This window comes from Hyaena hyaena, unplaced genomic scaffold, assembly GCF_003009895.1.
Source record: "Hyaena hyaena isolate Hyena2069 unplaced genomic scaffold, ASM300989v1 scaffold_10, whole genome shotgun sequence".
Lineage (NCBI taxonomy): Eukaryota > Metazoa > Chordata > Mammalia > Carnivora > Hyaenidae > Hyaena > Hyaena hyaena.
In genome coordinates this window covers 8,170,296-8,190,871 of record NW_024080642.1, presented here as the reverse complement: position 1 = coordinate 8,190,871, position 20,576 = coordinate 8,170,296, and the positions used below count along the sequence as shown (strand labels likewise).

Genomic DNA, 20,576 nt, shown 5'->3' with positions numbered 1-20,576 from the left:
AATTTTCAATAATGTATAATTTATCATTTTTTCTGAATCATGCTTTTTGCTTCTTATCTGAGATCTTTGTCTAACCCAAATCACAAAGATGTTTCTTCTATTTTTTTTCTAGACATTTTATAGTCTTAATGCTTACACTTAGATCTTGGATCCATTTTTAAAGTTTTTTATTTTTGGTTTTGTTTTTTGTAATACGGCACCAGGAGAGAGGTGAGTTGAGGATTTTTTTTTTTTTTTTTATGGATGTGCAGTTGTTTCAGTGAATGTGTTGAAAAGACTATTTTTTGACAATTTTGACAAAGATCAATTGTCCATATATGCATGGGTGCACCTCTGGATTCTCTATTTTATTCCACTGTTCAATGTGTTTATCCTTACACCAATATACACTGTCTCAGTTACTGTAGTTTAATAGTTAAAATAGTTTAATAGTTTAAACTACTTGAAATCAGTGGTTTACATACCCCAAATATGTTATTCTTTTTCTAAGTTATTTTGACCATTCTAGGTCCTTTGTTCTCATATAAAATGTAGAATCAGCTTGCCAATTTCTATAAAACACATGCCAAGATCTATAGATCAATTTGTGAAGAACTGACATATTAACAATACTGAGTTTTCTGGTCCACGAACATGACATATCTTTCCATTCATTCAGGTCTTTCTATGCTTCTTTCAGCAATGTTTTGAAGTTTTCAGTGTATAGGTCTTGCACATATTTTGTTTATTTTGTCCTATTTCATGTTTTTTAATGGTATTGTAAGTGGTATTGTTTTAATATGAATTTTCAATTTTTTGCTACTATATATGAAATATAACTAATATTTGCATAGTCCATATTGTATATTCTGTATTGACCTTGAATACCGTGACCTCACCATACTCGCTTATTAGTTCTAGTAGCTTTTGGTTTATTAGGATTTTTAATACAGAAGACCATGTCATCTTGAATATGGACAGTTTTACTTGTCCTCTTTCCAATCTGTAGGATTTTTATTTTTGTCTTGCCTTGTACTAGCTAGAGGTTCCAAAATAATGTAAATAGCAGTTGTGAGTGCCAGATTCCTTCCCTGTGTCCCCTCAGGGGGAACACATTCAGCCTTTCTTTATTAATTATGATATATCTCTAAGTTGTTTGCAGATATCCTTTATCAAGCTGATAAACTCATGTTCCATCTCTAGCTTCATGTGAGTTTTCACCATAAATGAATGTTGAGGCTTGTCACGTGATTTTTCTGAATGTCATGTTTAGTCAGCTGACATGGTAAATAAAATTGATTCATTTTAGAAGGATGGGCCAATTTACATTCCTGACTACCCGAATCTGGTGTCATACTCTGGCCTCAAGAACTGTAACACTTATTTTTTTTAAGTTTTTAAGAACTTTATTTATTTATTTTGACAGAGAGAGAGGGATTGGAGGGAGGGGCAGAGAGAAGGAGTGAGAGAGAATCCCAAGCAGGCTCCATGTTTGGTGGATGCAGGGCTCGATCCCCAAACTGCTAGATCCTGACCTGAGCTGAAATCAAGAGTTGGATGCTTAAACGGCTGAGCTACCCAGGTGCTGCCAAGAACTTTAACATTTCTACAGAGTAAATCTGCTGGTGATATATTCTTTTTAGCTTTTTTATTCCTCTGGGAAAATACTTTTTTCACCTTCGCTTTCGAAAGATATTTTTTGCTGGATAAAGTCTCTGAGTTGGCAGCTTTTTTCCTTCAATGTTTTAAAGCACTTGCTCCATTTTCTTCAAACCCACACATCCCCTCAGAAGAAGTCTGCCCTCACCCCTACTTTTGTTCTTCTATATGTGATGTGCCTGTCTTCTCTGGCTGCTTTCAAGACTACCTTTGGTGTTCAGCAGTTTGATCACAATCTATGTGTTTTTCTTTACATTCATCTTGTTTGGGGTGATAGTTAAAGTTATATCAGGATCACAGGCCTTAAGTGATACTCTTACAGTGCAAGAAACTCTTCTGCCTCCTATTTGGACATTTCCAAAGGCGATTAGCCTGGATATGGGTCTTAAGCAGGATAAACATATGCAAAAGCGGCAGATAAAATAAAAGCTGTGGGGGTTTATTAATAGAAATGGTGACTACACGAATAACACGACTACACGATATGTAGGGTTTGCCTACACGGAAGTGATATACTAACAGGTTCCAGTGGGAGGGTATCAGGGACTCCTGGGGAGCACTCTGGTCATGTGATGAAGTTTCCGATGGACTCGTCAGGGGGAGACGGTGGCTAGATGTATTTCTCATGCACACAGTGCTGTCTTGCAGATTCATAACAGGACAGATTCATAACAGGACATGCTAAACCTAGGTCTGGTCCAAACCTCCTTCTCCCTGAGGCCTTCTCAGGACTGGTTCCAATGCAGTAGGCATTTGTGGTCAATGACTTGAAATCCCTGACTCACACAGAGCCAGGATCTCCCTGTAGTTCCACAGCCCAGTATAAGGACTGTAAAACATACCCTACAGAACAACCAAAAATTCTGTGTGGTCCTCCTGGTAAATGGCCCGGACAGCAAGATGAAGTAAGAGGCCAAGGTTGGGCATCTCAAGGCCTGGCTTAGAGCGGAGAGGGGTCAGGGTATCGAAAGTTATGGAGGAAAACTGAGGTTCTAACACTAGAAACCAAGGCTAAGTGCTAGTTTCAGGTGCCAGAGGCAGGAGAAAGGCCAATTTCAAAGGAAGCAAGTTGAAAGCCATGTAAAAATGTGATCTCAGAGATAACAGAGGGAATGAAAAAGAAAAGGTGTCAGAACTCCAACTACCTGTGAATGCGTTCCAGGCCATAGTTGCTGGCTCACAGATGCATGCTGAATGGAGAGGTCAAGGATGCTAACAGGGTCAAGGAAGGAATTGATGACCTCTGGTTTTATTTCTTAGGAAAGTAGATGATGGTATACAAATGAACCGCTATTAAAAGAATAGCAAGCATGGCAAGAAGATGAGCTTAACCACTTACATGTTGGGTGTGCAGTGCATGTGGAAACGCCCCTCAGACTGATGGATATGTGCGTTTGAAGCTTGGAAACAAGGGTCATCAGAGCAGAGAAAATAATTCAAACGAATAGGATAATTCAGGGTGCCTCACTAAAGGAGCAAAATTTTCCAAACTACTGAATTCACAATTTAGTTATGTCAATTTCTATGACTATAATGGACACAGGGACTTTGGCCTTGAGTTCAGAGGACATACTTCTCCAGTTTTGTATACTGTATATAGTAAGTATACTGTTTGGTTCTAAGTTCGAAATGGATGCTTCTTATGTTTTTAAAGAAGAATATGATATTATTTTCCTTAGAATGTGTTATAAACAGCTGTCATGTCTCTATGCAGCTTCACTCAAAATTATTTAAAATAGTCCACTCATTCTTGGAACCATCTTCCAGATTTCAAGTGTGTCAGATTCTAGGATTTTTTTTCTGACACTGTGATCTTGAATGAGCAGTGGTGTCCTGCTGTACTTCAGGTTTTTCACCTGTATAATGAAGAATAAAATACAGGCCAGACAAGGATGTTTTGAAAATCAAATACGACGCTGGGCATGGAAGTGTTTGTGTGAATTGGGAAGTACTACTTGCACATAAGGAATTATTCTTATATTTAGTGGCATTTGTATATGCTTAAGCCCACAGCATGCTTGCACTTCTCGTGCTAGCTTTCAAGAGAGAAATGTATGCCTGGAATCTCAAATGAAAATAATGGTCGTATATCAATAACTAACATTATTACAGCACTTTGCCACAACACACTGGGTTCTTCTTTCTCTCTGGACCCTACTGTCCAGCACAGACACTTAATAGGCTGTTTAGCAGGACTTCAGTAAGCAACCAGTAAACATGAATAAATGAAAAAAAACTTTTATATATGTTATTAATTTAAACCATATATGAGAACCACATGATAATCAGGCCTGATTTTCAGTGTTTGAAAGTTCTGTGGATCAGTGAGTGTTAAATCTCTGGGCTTCATGATAAGCTGGGCATAACTCTATTATTGTAATGAATACATGTTATTACACTTTCCCCTGTATTATAAGTTCTTTGAGGGCAGGTGTTGAAGCAGCACAGCGAGTAGACACTGTTAACAATTTAGCCAATTATTAATGAAATAACTTAGTAGCAAAAGAAATTTCACTGGGAGGTGAAATTAAATTATTAACAGTAATTATTATATTCTATTTATTTCAATAAGTACTTAAATAAGTACTTTCTCTTAATCAATAAATATGTCATTATATAGAAAATCAATCATTTCTGCTATCACTGCTACACTTTCTCATTCCTTTGTATCTCCCTCCATCTCCTTTTTGTGGGCCTGTTAACCTTCTTCCTTTTGGTTGGTGTTTGCATCCCGACATGCAAAACACGCAGCTCGGGGCCCCTGGGGGCTCTGTTGGTTAAGCCTCCAACTGTGGCTCGGGTCGTGATCTCGTGGTTCTTGGGTCCGAGCCCCACATCGGGCTCTGTGCTGACAGCTCAGAGCCTGGGGCCTGCCTCAGATTCTGTGTCTCCCTCTCTCTCTGCCCCTCCTCTGCTTGTGCTGTCTCTTTCTCAAAAATAAATAAACATTAAAAAAATTTTTTAAACATGCAGCTCTTCCCACTTTCAAACAAAACTAAAACAAAACCCAAATCTCCTTTAATCTTCTGTTTCTCGCTTCCCTTTTTCCAATTACAGCTGCAAATCTGTGATCTCATTTCCTAACTTCCTGCTGCGACAATCTCCTACTTGGACTCCTCTCAAAGGGTCCTGAAAGAGGTCACTTTATGTCTGGAGGGAGCTCCTCCCTGGTCAGCCTGGCGAATGCTGGCGGCTCATCGGCATCTCTTCCAGGATGCCCTTCCCGACAGTCCCGCCACAACAGATCTGTCTCTTGATCTTCACTGTGCATGTCAGCCGTCTGCCCCGCAGCACCTGCCACCCTTCGTGTTTCTGTAACTTTGGCCTCTGTCGGTCCCTTCACTATCAAGGAGTCATCTTGAGACCAGAGCTTTTGTTTTGCTGTCTCTGCATCTCAATATTTACTATTATTCCTGTTACAGTTTAGGTGCTCAATGAATGCTTTTAGAGTCAATTAATAATTTTTTTTAAACTTTTTTTTTAATATTTTTTATTTATTTCTAGGAGAGAGAGAGAGAGACAGCGTGAGCAGGGGAGGGTCAGAGAGAGAGGGAGTCACAGGCTGAAACAGGCTCCAGGCTCTGAGCTGGCAGTCAGCACAGAGCCCGATGTGGGGCTCGAACCCACGAACCGCGAGATCATGACCTAAGCGAAAGTCGGACGCTTAACCGACTAAGCCACCCAGGCGCCCCAAAATGATTCATTTTTTTTTTTTTAATGTTTTATTTACTTCTAGGAGAGAGAGAGAGAGAGAGACAGCGTGAGCAGGGGAGGGTCAGAGAGAGTCACAGACTGAAACAGGCTCCAGGCTCTGAGCTGACAGTCAGCACAGAGCCCAACGCGGGGCTCGAACCCACGAACCGCGAGATCATGACCTAAGCGGAAAGTCGGACGCTTAACCGACTAAGCCACTCAGGCGCCCCTAGAGTCAATTAATAATTTAATAAACTTATGCTTTTATGAAAATATGTGGGGTTCAGTTTAGTGTCAAGTCTAATTATTTGACAGGTCTTGTGCCTCTCTCCCTACATAATGCCTAATTATTGCGACAGTCTTCTTTAAAGCAAGACAGATTCATCCCATTGCTATTACTTGAGTACATCTTGTGTGCTGGTAGAAGTAACCTGTGTTGTAAGTTTAAGGTTCAGATAGAACCAGAAAATCCTGGGAAACAAACATACATTACAGACAAAGCCTTTTCCATATTGTCAAATGCCGCTGACCTAGGACGTCAACAACTCGCAGGACCAGTTACTGGCAATTCCAGGCTTTACTGTGGATTATCACCCGCATCGGAGCCAATATATCAGAGAGCAAGCCAACCTGAAGAGAAGAAGCTGCACCTGAAAGGTCAGAAGTGGGGAGGGAGGGAGCTACATGCAGGGAGAAGGCAGAGGAACTGCCTTTGACAAGTCCCTGAGATGGGCAGAGTGACCTCCCTCTAGAAACTCAGCAGCCTCGATGCTAACCCTGCTAAGGCCAAAAGGCAATCTTAGCTTAAAATTATCCTGATCCCGCAGGGTCCTGTAAATCTCCTTTAACATATAAAAACCCCTTTGGGAACTTCCTTTATCTCTAACCCCCGCCCCCCCCAAATATGTTAGCAATCATCTTCCAAGCATACGGCCCACTGACCGGAAGGGTCTCATGACTGAGGTTTTGTTAGTACTAAATCGTTTCCTATCAACAGCTCTCTCCCTCAACGGCCTGGAAACCTTGCTTCCAAAATTCCTTAGAGACTCTATCCCTAACCCCACCCCCAAACTTGAAGGTATATAATCAGTTACCCTTCACAACCCCAGTGCAGCTCTCTCTGCCCACGGGTCCTGTCCCCGTGCACTTTCATAAAACCAATTTCTGCACTGAAGATGTCTCAGGAATTCTTTCTTGGTGGTGGGCTCTGAACCCCAACATTTTCACATCGTGCACACTGGGGAGCTCACATGGGGAAAACGAATCCTCAAAGCACTTGGCGTTTAAAACCCAAAGTGCTGAATACCCTGAGTTTGTATGGGCAATGGGACTTGGAGCCCACAGCTTTAATTTTTTAATTTTTGATTTTATTTTTTGAGACAGAGACAGAGCACTAGCGGGGCAGGAGCAGAGAGAGAGGGAGATACAGTATCCAAAGCAGGCTCCAGGCTCTAAGCTGTCAGCACAGACGGTGAGATCATGACTTGAGCTGAAGTCAACCAACTGAGTCTCCCCCGTGGAGGCCGCAGCTTGAAGTCCGCTGACACTGGGCAGCCCGGAGGGTGAGCGATGGCTGGGTCCCTGGCCCTTAAGGCGTTGCAGTCTGCCCCTAGAAGCAACGCAAAAACGGCGTTTACACAACACGGGGGCAAACGGAAGACAGATCTGTTCATACTGATTTCAGAGCGTGTTGGGGGCACTTCTCCAAAAAATGAAGGAGCTGGCAGGTGCTAATGTCCTCCCCCGCCTCCGGGCATAAACACCGGCCTTTCTGCGGGAGGCGGGGCTGCACTGTGCCAGGCCCACAAATTCTCCACCCGCGCCCGCTAGCCTCACCCAGGGCTCAGGGCAAATGCTCTTAAAGCTGCCTTGGAGCTTCAGGGATGGGGCGTGGGGCCAGAGGCCCCGCATAAATGTCGCTAACACCTTTGCCCCCTTTTCAAGTTCCCAAGGGGCACGTCCCCGCTGAGCTGGCCTGCCTGGGTCCCACCGACACCACAGAGATCAAGCACAGCGCACAACAGGCAGAGGTAATGACCCAAGCACAGCACGCAAGGAGTCCGTGCAGAGGGCTGCACCGAAAGGAAAAGTGACCCAGACACAACGGGGCATAAGCAACACACAAAGGGTACTCTTCTAAAATGTGATAAAGGACATTTTCAACTTTAAAGTTTGTGGGCCCTGCTCCCAGGGAAGCTATACATTTAGCAAGGTCACAATGGCTTCATGAAACTTCAAAGCATGGGCAGTCTTTTCTGCCCTGAGCATACATTGTACATCGGCTTCATTAGCAAATAACCTAAAAGAAACATTCCAAACTAAAGATAAGAGGAAAATTCTCCCTAAGTTCTGTTCCTGTACCTCTGAAGCCTGCAAGCCTGCACATACTAAAAGCATAAAATAAATGTAATTTTTTGAAATGTCCTTCATTATGATGACTTGCAACTCTTGATATAACAGCAACAACAACAACAACAAACCATATATAACCCTGTATTAAAATTCCTTCTCCAGGGGCGCCTGGGTGGCTTAGTAGGTTAAGCGTCCGACTTTCGCTTAGGTCATGATCTCGCGGTTCGTGGGTTCGAGCCCCGCGTCGGGCTCTGTGCTGACTGCCAGCTCGGAGCCAGGAGCCTATTTCAGAGTCTGTATCTCCCTCTCTCTCTTACCCTCCCCTGCTCACGTTGTCTCTCTCTCTCTCTCTCCTAGAAATGAATAAAACATTTAAAAAAAAAATTCCTTCTCCAAAGCACTCTCTTCTTTGTGAAGATTGTATAGCCCAGGCAGCTGTCTTCACTTGGGCTTGAATAAAACTCTCTTCCTTTTTTTTTCTTTTCTTAGAAATTTTACACGGTTTGTTCATTTTGTGTTGACAAGTGTCAGGTCAGGTTCTGGTGAACAGAGGACACTGCACCGCAGGGGACTCCAGGACCTCTTCTTCATAAGGTCACTAACTTTCAAGAGCAGAAGATATATCTGACTTTCTTTTTTTTTTCTTTTTTTTATATATTTTTTTAATGTTTTATTTATTTCTAGGAGAGAGAGAGAGAGACAGCGTGAGCAGGGGAGGGTCAGAGAGAGAGGGAGTCACAGACTGAAACAGGCTCCAGGCTCTGAGCTGGCAGTCAGCACAGAGCCCGACGCGGGGCTCGAACCCACGAACCGCGAGATCATGACCTAAGCGAAAGTCGGACGCTTAACCTACTAAGCCACCCAGGCGCCCCATATCTGACTTTCTTACACAGGAACAGACACAGAGAAGCAGACAAAATGAGGATACAGAGAAATTTATCCCAAATGAAAGAACAGGACAAGGCCACGACTAGAGATCTAAGTGAAGCAGATACAAGTAATATGCTTGATAGAGAATTTAAAACAATGATCATAAGTATACTCTCTGGACTTGCAAAAAGAGTGGAAAACATGAGTTTGGCCCTTAACACAGAAATAAGGAATAACATAGCGGTGATAAAGGGCTCAATAAATGAAATGAGAAACACACTTGATGGAATGAATAGCAGTATGAAACAGAGGAATGAATTAATGACTTAAAAGAAGAATGGAAAGTAATCAAGCTAAACAAAAGAGAGACAGGAATTACATAAAACTAGAATGGATGTAGAGAACTCAGTGATCTCATCAGAGATATAATAACACTCATATTATAGGATACCCAGAAGAAGAGAGAGAAAGAGGGGCAGAAAAAATTATTTGAAGAAAAAATAGCTGAAAACTTCCCTAATATGTGGAAGGAAATAGATATCCAGATCTAGGAGGCACAGGGAACTCCCATCAAAATCAGCAAAAGCAGACCCACACAAAGACATATTGTAATTAAATTTGCAAAATAGAGTAATAAAGGAAAACTTGTAAAAGTGGCAAGACAAAAGAAGTCATTACTTTAGAAGAGAAAACTCATAAGGCTACCAGGATATTTTTCAAGAGAAACTTTGCAAGACAGAAAGGAGTGGCATAGTATATTCAAAGTGCTGAATGGGAGAGTAATTGGAGTTTCCTCCAGACATGCGTCTGCCCTTGTTTTGTTGACTTTCCTCACAACATGTCCCTAAATGCCAGTATTCACTCCCACCTCAAATGAAGAAACTGCTTCCTGCCCTCAAGTCAAAGGAGACATTGACCTCTCAGCACTTGCCAAAGGGCAGCAATAAGCAATCGAACATACTGATGAAGTATAAAATGAAATGGACAGATGTAATGAAAAAGTGGAGAAGATTTTGAAAGTGGAAGAGAAATATAACAAACTCCACGAACCATTTTTTCAGAATAGGTCAGAACTGATCACCATAAATCCCAAATTTGGGGGTAACAACATTTGTCAACCATCCACAGGTGTCTACGCTACCTGGGGAGAAGGATGAAGAGGCGCTGCATTATTAGACAAGGGTTGAAGTGACAAAACTTGAGGATATGAAATCAGGTTACAGAATAGATTTTTATTTTTATGAAAACCCTTACTTTGAGAAGAAAGTTCTCTCCAAAGAATTTCATCTGAATGAGAGTGGTGATCCATCTTCAAAGTCCACTAAAATCAAACGGAAATCTGGAAAGGATTTGATGAAATGTTCAAGTCAAATGCAGAACAAAGCCATCAGGAAGAGACAGCCTGAGGAACCAGAAAGTTTCTTCACCCGGTTTGCTACCCATTCTGATGCAGGTGCAGATGAGTTAGGAGAGGTCATCAAAGAGGATATTTGGCCAACTCCATTACAGTACAACTTGGCTCCTGATGTGGATGATGGAGGAGGATGGGGAGGAGAAGGAGGAGGGGAGGGGAAAGGGGAAGGGGAAAAGAGGAGAAGGAGGAATGGAAGATATTGATGAGGAAAGAGATGAGGATGAAAGTGACTAAGATGAAGATGATGTTGAGGGGGAGGAAGGAGAGGAAGAAGAAGGAAAAGATGACTAACTGATGGATTCCAAAGTTCCATTTTTAATTTTCTCCAGTCCCTTGGAGCAAGTTGTAATCATTTTCTCCCGCCTCTTGTGCTCATCTGCCCTGTTTCTTAAAGCCTCTTTTCTCTCCCTTTATACCATGGTTCTCAACTTATTTGGTGGGGAGGGAATACCATGAACAGAATGGAGTAGGGAAAGAAACTCTACCTCTTTCTGTTCCAAATTCATTTTTATCCCTTCCTGTCCCAACAAAACCTTTGTGGAATCAACACCACCATGTTTTGTCAGAAAAAAAAAAAAGCTGCTCCGATAGCTATGCTGGAAACTGGAGGGCGCTACCCTCTATGTAGCGGTGCATGGAATCTCGCTTTTTCCCTTGTTTCTCTGACTATTGGACTCAGAGTTAACACTGTGCCTGTATATGAATACAGACAGTTAGTATTTACCAATATATATCTGTTCACATTCTCTTGTTTAAAAAAAAAGGGGGGAAAAAACCTTAAAAGTGGGTCTATAGAAGATCAGCAAGGGGTGGGTTTGAGATGTTTCAGTGGGTTAAGTGGGCATTTTGACAACATGGCTTTTCCTTTGGCAAGTTTAATCATGATGTTTAATGGACATCCTTGCAGTTTAAGATGACATTTTAAAAATAAAATTCCCTGGGGCGCCTGGGTGGCTTAGTCGGTTAAGCGTCCGACTTTCGCTTAGGTCATGATCTCGCGGTTCGTGGGTTCGAGCCCCGCGTCGGGTTCTGTGCTGACTGCCAGCTCAGAGCCTGGAGCCTGTTTCAGAGTCTGTCACTCCCTCTCTCTCTGACCCTCCCCTGCTCACGCTGTCTCTCTCTCTCCTAGAAATAAATAAAAATATTTAAAAAATAATAAAAAATAAAAATAAAAATAAAATTCCCTCCTAATGATGACTTGAGCCCTGCCATTCAATGGGAGAATCAGAAGAACCTATAGGATCTCATTGGGGATTGACATTGTCCATTGTAATTTTGTTCCTGTTTATTTTTAAGTTTTCTTTTTATTTCACTGAAAAGGAAAGATGGTACTCAGTTTTAAACTTTAAAAATTTAAACTTTAAAATTTTTAAAAGTGTACAAGTTGCTTTGTTACAAGAAAACTAAATGTGTGCACACATATGCGTGCACACATACACACACACAGCAGTGATAAATGGGAAAAATTTAAAGCCAAGAATACTCTATCCAATAAGACTATCATTAGAATAGAGGGAGAGATAGAGTATCCCAGAAAAACAAAAATTAAAGGCGTTTATGAGGACTAAACCAGCCCTGCAAGAAATATCAAAGGGAACTCTTTGAGTGGAAAGAAGAGAACAAAAGTGATAGTATAGTGTATGTGCTGTCAAAGCTAGCACCAAAAGTGATAGTATAAAAGTAGGAAACACAAAAGCAGTGGAAATGAACATTTTTGTTAAAAAAATCAGTCAAGGAAATAATAAAAAAGGGATATAAATTAACATATGCTTAAACATGGAGAGGAGAGGAGAAAAGAATGGGTTCAAGCTTAAATGGCCATCACCTTAATATAGACTGCTATATGCAGATGACGTTATATACAAACCTGATGCTAATCATATAGTAAAAACCACTAGTAAACATGCAAAGAATAAAGAGAAAAAAACCCAAATATATCACTAAAGAAAATCAGCAAAACACACAATAAAGAAACAATCAGAGAAAATCTTCAGAAAGTAATAAAAGACAAATAATAAAATGGCAGTAAACACATATCTATCAATAATTACTTTGAATATAAAGGGACTAATGTTCTAGTTGAAAGATATAGGGTGTCAGAATGGGTAAAAAAACAAACAAGACTTATCTGTATGCTTCCTGCAAAAGACTCATTTTAGATCTAAAGACACCTGCAGATTGAAAGTGAGGAGATGCAGAAACACCTATCATGCAAATGGATGTCAGAAGAAAGCCAGAGTAGCTATACATGCTTCAGACAAAGTAGACTTTGAAAAACAAAAATTTTTTAACGTTTTATTTATTTCTGAGAGAGAGACAGCATGAGCAGGGGAGGGTCAGAGAGAGAAGGAGACACAGAATCTGAAACAGGCTCCAGGCTCTGAGCTAGCTGTCAGCACAGAGCCTGACGCGGGGCTCGAACCCATGAACCGTGAGATCATGACCTGAGCCTAAATCGGACGCATAACCGACTGAGCCACCCGGCAATGGGCAGGAAGTGACATTATATAATAATAAAGGGTGACACTATATAATAATAAAGAGGACAATCCAACAGGAAGATACAGCAATTGTAAATATTTGTGCACCCAATATAGAAACACCCAAATACATAAAACAGTTAATAACATACACAAAGGAACTAATCAATAATAATACAGTAATAGTAGGGGACCTTATCATCCCACTTATGTTAATGGACAAATCATCTAAACTGATAATAAACAAGGGATCAATGGCTTTGAATGACACACTGGACCAGATGGGTGGACTTACTAGATATATTTAGAGCATCTCATCTTAAAACAGCAGAATACACATTTCTTTCAAGTGCACGTAGAACATTCTCTAGAATAGATCACATATTGACCCACAAAACCAGCCTCAACAAAGCAAAAAAAGATTGAAGTCATGCGATGTTTCTTTTTTGACCACAGCACTATGAAACTTGAAGTGAACGACAAGAAAAAAGTTTTGAAAGACCACGAATATATGGAGATTGAGTAACATTCCCCAAACAATGACTGAGGCAACCAAGAAATTAAAAAAGAAATTAAAAAGTACATGGAAACAATGAAAATGAAAACCCACAAAGGGTGCAGGAAATGCCATTCTAAAAGGGAAGTTTACAGCAATACAGGTCTACCTCAAGAGGCAAGAAAAATCTCAAATAAATAACCTAACTTTACACCTCAAGGAATTAGAAAAAGAACAACAACAACAACAAATCCTAAAATCAGCAGAAATAAATAAATAATAAAGATTAGAGCAGGAATACATTATACTGAACTAAAAAAGCAGTAGAACAGATCAGTGAAACCAGGAGCTGGTTCTTTGAAAAAAAATCAATAAAATTGATAAACCTCTAGTCAGTTTTATTAATAAAAAAGAGAAAAGACTCAAATAAATAAAATCACAAAGGAAAGGGGGGAAATAACCCACACCACAGAAATACAATTACAAGAGAATATTATGAAAACTATATGCCAACAAATTGGAAACCCTAGAAAAAATGGATAAATTCCTAGAAACATAAAAGCTACCAAAACTGAGATCGAAAAAAATAGAAAATTTGAACAGACCATTAACCAGCAAAGAAACTGAGCCAGTAATCACAAAACTCCCAACAAACAGAAGTCCAGGACCAGATGGCTTCACAGGCAAATTCTACCAAACATTTAAGGAAGAGATAATTCCTATTCTTCTCAAGCCATTCAAAAAAATAGACAATGGAAAACTTCCAAATTCATTAAATGAGGCCAGCATTACTCTGATATCAAAAGCAGGTACCACTAAAAAAGAAAACTACAGGCCAATATCCCTGATGAACATAGATGCAAAAATCTTCAATAAAATACCAGCAAACAGAATCCAACAATACATTTTTTAAAATGATTCACAATTGTAAAGTCAGATTTATTCCTGGGTAGCAAGGGTGGCTCAATATTTGCAATCAGTCAACATGAGCCATCACATCAATAAGAGAAAGGATAAGAGGCATATGATCATGTCAATAGGCACAGAAAAAGATTTAACAAAGCACAACATCCATTTATGGTGAAAACTCCCAACAGAGTAGGTTTACAGGGAACACACCTCAACATAATAAAGGCCATATATGAGAAACCCAAAGGTTTACCCATCATCTTCAATGGGTAAAAACTGAAAGCTTTTCCCTTAAGGTCAGGAACAAGACAAGGAGGTCCACTCTCAAGACTTTTATTCAACATGATACTGGAAGTCATAGTCACAGCAACCAAACAACAAAAAGAAAAGGAATCCGCATCAGTAAGGAAGAGGTAAAACTTTCACTATTCACAGATACATGATACTCTGTATAGAAAACTCAAAAGACTCCACCAAAAATTGCTAGAACTGATTACAAATTCAGTAAAGTTGCAGGATACAAAATCAACATACAGAAGTGTGTGTAAGTTCTATACACCAATAATGAAGCAGAAGAAAGAGAAATTTAAAAATAATCCCAATTACAGGGATGCCTGAGTGGCTCAGTCAGTTGAGTGCCCAACTCTTGATTTAGGCTTAGGTCATGATCCCAGGGTTGTGGGATTGAGCCCCACGTTGTGCTCTACAATGAGTGTGAACCTGTTTAAGATGCTCTCTCTGTCTCTCTGTCTCTCTGTCTCTCTCTCTCTCACTTTCTCCCTCTGCCCCTCTCCCCCACTAGTGCTCTTTCTCAAATTTAAAAAAAAAAAAAAAATATATATATATATAAAAGGAAAACAATCCCAATCACAATTGTACAAATAATAAAATACCTAGTAATAAACCTAACCAAAAGAGTGAAAACCTTGTACTCTGATAACTATAAGACACTGATGAAAGAAGTTGAAGAATACACAAAGAAATGGAAAGACATTCCATGCTTATGGGTTGGAAGAACAAAGAGCTAGAACAAACAATTCTAAAATTTACATGGAACCACAAAAGACCCCAAAGAGCAAAAGCAACCCTGAAAAAAAAAAAAAAAAAAACGACAAAGCTGAAGGCATCACAATTCCAGACTTAGAGTTATATTACAAAGCTGTAGTAATCAAGAAAGTATGTGCTGGCACAAAAAGAGACACATAGACCAATGGAACAGAATAGAAAACTCATAAATAAATGCACAACTATATGATCAACTAATCTTTGGCAAAGCATGAAAGAATATCCAATGGAAAAAAGTCAGTCTCTTTAACAAATGGTGTTGGGAAAATTGGACAGAAACATGTAAAAGAATGAAACTAGACCACTTTCTTACAATACACAAAAATAAATTCAAAATGGATGAAAGACCTAAATTTGAGACCTGAAAGCATAAAAATACTAGAATAGAAAATAAGCAGTAACCTCTCTGACACTGGCTGTACCAATTTTTAACTAGATATGTCTCTTGAGGCAAAGAAAGCAAAATAAAAAATAACCTATTGGGACTACATCAAAATAAAAAGCTTCTGCACATAGAAGGAAACCACCAACAAAACTAAAAGCAAACTATGGAATGGGAGAAGATGATTGCAAATGACATATCTGGTAAAGGGTTAATATCCAAAATATATAAAAAATGTATAAAACTCAACACCCCTCAAAATAAATAATTCAATTTAAAAATATGTAGAAGACACGAACAGATATTTCTCCAAAGAAAACATTCAGATGACCAGCAATCACATGAAAAGATGTTTATCTTCACTTGCCATCAGTGAAATACAAATCAAAACCACATGGGTATTGCCTCACCCATCAGAATGGCTAAAATCAACAACACAAGAAATAACAGATGCTGGTGAGAATATGGAGAAAGGGGAACCCTTTTGCACTGTTGTTGGGAATGCAAACTGGGGCAGCCATTCTGGAAAATATCATGGAGACTCCTCAAAAAGATAGAATAGAACTATCCTACAATCCAGCAATTACACACACACACACACACACACACACACACACACACACACACCACACACACAGGAATATTATTCAGCCATAAAAAGAATGAAGTCTTGCCAATTGCAATGACATGGATGGAGCTAGAAAGCATAGTGCTAAGTGAAATAAGTCAGAGAAAGGCAAATACCATATGATTTCACTCGTATGTGGAATTTAAGAAACAACGCAAATGACCAAAATGAAAAAAGAGAGTGAGAGAGGCAAGCCAAGAAACAGGCTTAACTATAGAGAACAAATTTATGGTTACCAGAGGAGAGATGGGTGGAGGAATGGCTTAAATAGTTATGGGCATTAAGGAGCACACTTGTGGTGATGAGCACCAGGTATTGTATGGAGTTGCTGAATCACTATATTGTACACCTGAAACTAATACAACACTGTCTGTGCACTAACTGGAATTAAAATAAAAACTTTAAAAAATCTCTTACACTCTAAAAGATGACTTGATGAACTGAAGAGATATCCCTTGCTCCAAAATGGGAAAATTAACAGCTCAATGTTGTCCATTCTTCCTAAATTCTTTCGTTGATACAGTTTGTGTTAGAATTTTACAAGCATATTATAAAAATTAATCTAGAAGGATGATAGATGGGACTAGGCAGCTGCAGGAATTGGCAAGGTTGGAACACCCATAGTAGGGAAAGAAGAGTAACAAGAAAGATCTTAAGAACTGCATAGCAGTGTGTACTGTAATACCACGGTAATTAACAAGTGTACAGCTAGAAAAGGAGTCCTACAACAAACACTAAACTGTAAGGATATTTAGAAAATGGCAAAAGAATCAAAAATAAAAAAGGTTTCTCTAGACATCATGTCAAAACCAGATGCTACAACTCTGTAGCTGAGAAAGTCGAGTCTTTTTATCATGTATAAATTTAAAACCTCTGTATGACCAAAGAAAATATCATATTTGCTATATTTATGAGATGAAGAATTAATATCATTAACCAACTAAGAGTACTTCCAAATTTATAAGAAAAAGATCTTAGAAACACACACACACATATATTTAACTTTACTAGTGATGAATTTATAATTAGAAGAGCACTGAGTTATAACATGTGGCCTGGTACCTCAGCAGAGGTACAAGCTACGGGTGATATGGAAGTATCAATGTATCAGTCATTCTTGAATGGCAATTTGGCAATTTGTTTTCAAGTGCCTTGAAAATTTACATACCCTTTGACCCAGGAATTCCACTAGTAGGAATTTACCCTCAGCAAATATTTAGAAAAATGTGCACGGGTGAATGTAGAAGACGCCCACTGCACCATGTCGTACAATATTACTTGAACCAACACAAGTTCACTAATAGGTAGTTGTGAAATTCACTTTGTTCCAACCATTCAAAGAATACTATGTAACCATAGAAAAAAATGAGGAAGATCTATATTTATTATCATGGATAGATGTCCCTTACATTATTAACTGAAAAAAAGCAGATTATAGAGATTTAGGTATAGAATTAGTTTATTTTGGCAAATAAATATGAAGTATGAAAAATTTTTAACTATTACATGCTTTTTTAAAAATGTTTTATTTATTTCTAGGAGAGAGAGAGAGAGACAGAGTGGGCAGGGGAGGTCAGAGAGAGAGGGAGTCACAGACTGAAACAGGCTCCAGGCTCTGAGCTGGCAGTCAGCACAGAGCCCGACGCGGGGCTCGAACCCACGAACCGCGAGATCATGACCTAAGCGAAAGTCGGACGCTTAACCGACTAAGCCACCCAGGTGCCCCCAACTATTATATGCTTAATGTCCATAATGATTATCCCTGAATGGCAAACTTACAAGTCAATTTAATTATTATTTTTGAACTTTGTTTTTTTAAAAAAATTTTTATTTATTTTGAGAGTAAGACAGAGAACACGAGCAAGGAAGGGGCAGGGAGAGGGAGAGAGAGAATCCCGAGCAGGCTCCATGCTCAGCTCAAAGCCCAACGCAGGACTCCATCCCACGACCGTGAGATCATTACTCACGCTGAAATTAAGAGCCTGCACCCACTGACTGAGCCACCCAGGAGCCCCTATTCTTTTTGAACTTTCTAATTTAGTACTCATGCATTTTTACTACATTGTAGAAAAAGCTGTTTAAAGTTTATAAGTTGAATAAGTGAAGTGCTTTCTCCCTACAGCAATGCAGAAGGAGAAGGGTGGTTTCAAATTTATATCAGAGATGGTGAAGATCTCCATTCTGTCAGGAAGATTTTTCACAATGAGCCAAACCTCTTTCTCTAACTAACCTTATTACGCATAATTTTTGTGTTTTTGAAATGAATATGAAAATACTCTACCTCACCTCTGTGATATTTCTAATCAGGGCCTATTCCCTCAGGCTTCCTTTTAACACTTGTTTCCTTTTTGTTGATTTATTTGTTGAACTTGGCCTCCAGCAATCCCTTTAACCTCTCCCAGCTGCTCTGGAACAAAGTATCAATTTGTCAAAGCAACAAAAATTTCTTATTTCATAACATTTTCCCTGTAACATTGATTTTCCTTTTCTTTTCATTGTTTTTCTGTTGAACACCTTAGAGATATCCTTCCTCATTGAAATGAGATGCAGTAGTTAAAGATGTACCTGCCTGGCTTCAAATCCCAGCTCTGGTGTTCATTAGTTGTGTGACTTTGGGCAAGTTACTTAACCTCTCTAAAATTCAATTTCCTAAATTGAAACTATATACCTACCTCATAAGGTTATTATGAGGATTAAATGAGTTAGTAGACGTCAGTCACCAAGAAGAGGGCCTGTCATGTATCAAAAAATACGTGATAGCTATTATCATTTTTATTGTATTTTCCTTCCTAGGCCAGTCTCCAACCCCATTTCAGCATACTCCCTTCCCATTTGCACAAACACAATACCTTTTGGAAGCTGTAAGCAGCTTGACATTCGTTAAGACTAGAGGAAAGGATGTCACTCTGGGGGCCGTCTCCCCGTGAACACCCGCTGCAGGGCGCCCTGCACATCAGGGTTCCGAAGGCTGTAGATGAGTGGGTTCAGCATGGGGCTGATGACAGTGTTGAGGATGCCAATCCCTTTGTCTTTGTCCGAAGCCTCCACGGAGCCCAGCCTCATGTAGCTGAAGACACCTGTCCCGTAGAATATGCTGACGACCGTGAGGTGGGAGCCACATGTGGAGAAGGCTTTCTTCCTGCCCTCAGCGGAGCGGATCCGCAGGACTGCAGCTGCCACGTGTGCATAGGACACAGTGATGAGGACCAAGGGGGCCACACCCATGAAGGCTGCTGCCACAAAGAGCAGCAGCTCGTTGAGTTGGGTGCTGGAGCAGGAGAGCTGGAAGAGCTGTGGGAGGTCACAGTAGAAGTGATTGATCACACGGGGGCCACAGAAGTTAAGAGTAGATACGGCAACAGTTTGGGTCAGTGAGTTGGTGAAGGAAAAGACACACGACATGCCCACTAGAGCTTGCGGAGTTCCCCAGCTCATGCAGGTGCTGTAGGTGAGGGGCTGACAGATGGCCAGGTAGCGGTCATAGGCCATGACCGTCAGCAGGAAGCAGTCAGCCCCTGCCAGGAGGTGGAAACAGAAGAGCTGTGAGAGGCAGGCCCTGTAGGGAACGTTTCTGTTATTGGACACGAAGCGCCTCAGCATGGCAGGGACAGTGACGCTGATGCCCCCGACATCCAGCAAGGACAAGTTCCCCAGGAAGAAGTACATGGGGGTGTGGAGTTTGGGCTCCACGAAGATGGCGGCCAGGATGCTGAGGTTGCCCCCGAGAGTAGCTACATAAGCGAGAAGGAAGATGATGAAGAGGACGGGCTGCAGAGCTGGAGTCTCTGACAGACCCAGCAGGACAAACTCAGTGACAACGGAATCATTTCCTGAGGCTCCCAGATCCATGGCCTTCTTCCACCAGCAGCAGAACTGAGCAAAAGCTGGGAGGTGCCAATGGTGGTGAAAGAAGAATGAGATCCTGATAGCGACCACCAAGTGTAGCAATGTCCCGGAGAGGGCCAGAACGCAAGAACACATAAAATGTAACAGAGTTAAAGATTGTGACATAATAAGAAAAGACTTGATAAGTCTGACACTTAATGGGTAAGAACAGTAGCATTGGAGAGACTCAAACAGAACTGAATGAATGGACATAAAATGGGAACAAATGTAATATTTGAAAGTTAAAGAGAAAGACGATTTTCCTGAGATCAAAGTTCCAAGAAGAAAACTCCAAGCCTGCAGATGGTGGCATGGCCATAATTTGGGTACACAGGATCCCAGGGCGTGAACTGGAGGCTTCAGGGAAACGGGGTGGGAAGGCACGTTCCCACGACCTGTCTTCACCTTCTCCACATAACATGCCATCATGTATGACGGTGGTAGTGAGATGCTTGCTGTTGCCCAGACTATTAAGAGATTAACTTGCAAAGCTGAGCACTAGTCTGGACTTTTCAGAAAAAGTGAAATGAAATGAAATGAAATGAAATGAAATGAAATGAAATGGAAACAGTGACATGAAATGAGAAGATAGCATTGAGAACATCACCAGCTCCACAGCAGGAGAATGCCAGCCTTGTAGATTTTCTAAACAGCAAGATGATATTGCATTTCTCCATATAGAATTGGGGAAATTTGGAATCCAAAGTACTGACCTTTTGCTGATTAAGAAAAATGTAGGGGTGCCTGGATGGCTTAGTCGGTTA

At 40.4% G+C, this 20,576-nt stretch overlaps 1 protein-coding gene and 1 pseudogene across 1 annotated transcript; one reads left to right on the top strand and one right to left on the bottom strand.

Annotated features, from left to right (window-relative positions):
• Positions 1–9,401: 9,401 nt before the first annotated feature.
• LOC120245875 lies at positions 9,402–10,258 on the top strand (annotated as a pseudogene).
• An 8,570-nt stretch (positions 10,259–18,828) lies between these two features.
• Positions 18,829–19,776, bottom strand: LOC120245910 (putative olfactory receptor 3A4). Its single transcript, XM_039253145.1, has one exon. It carries the CDS (start codon positions 19,774–19,776, stop codon positions 18,829–18,831), a length of 948 nt encoding a protein of 315 aa, XP_039109076.1.
• Positions 19,777–20,576: the final 800 nt, after the last annotated feature.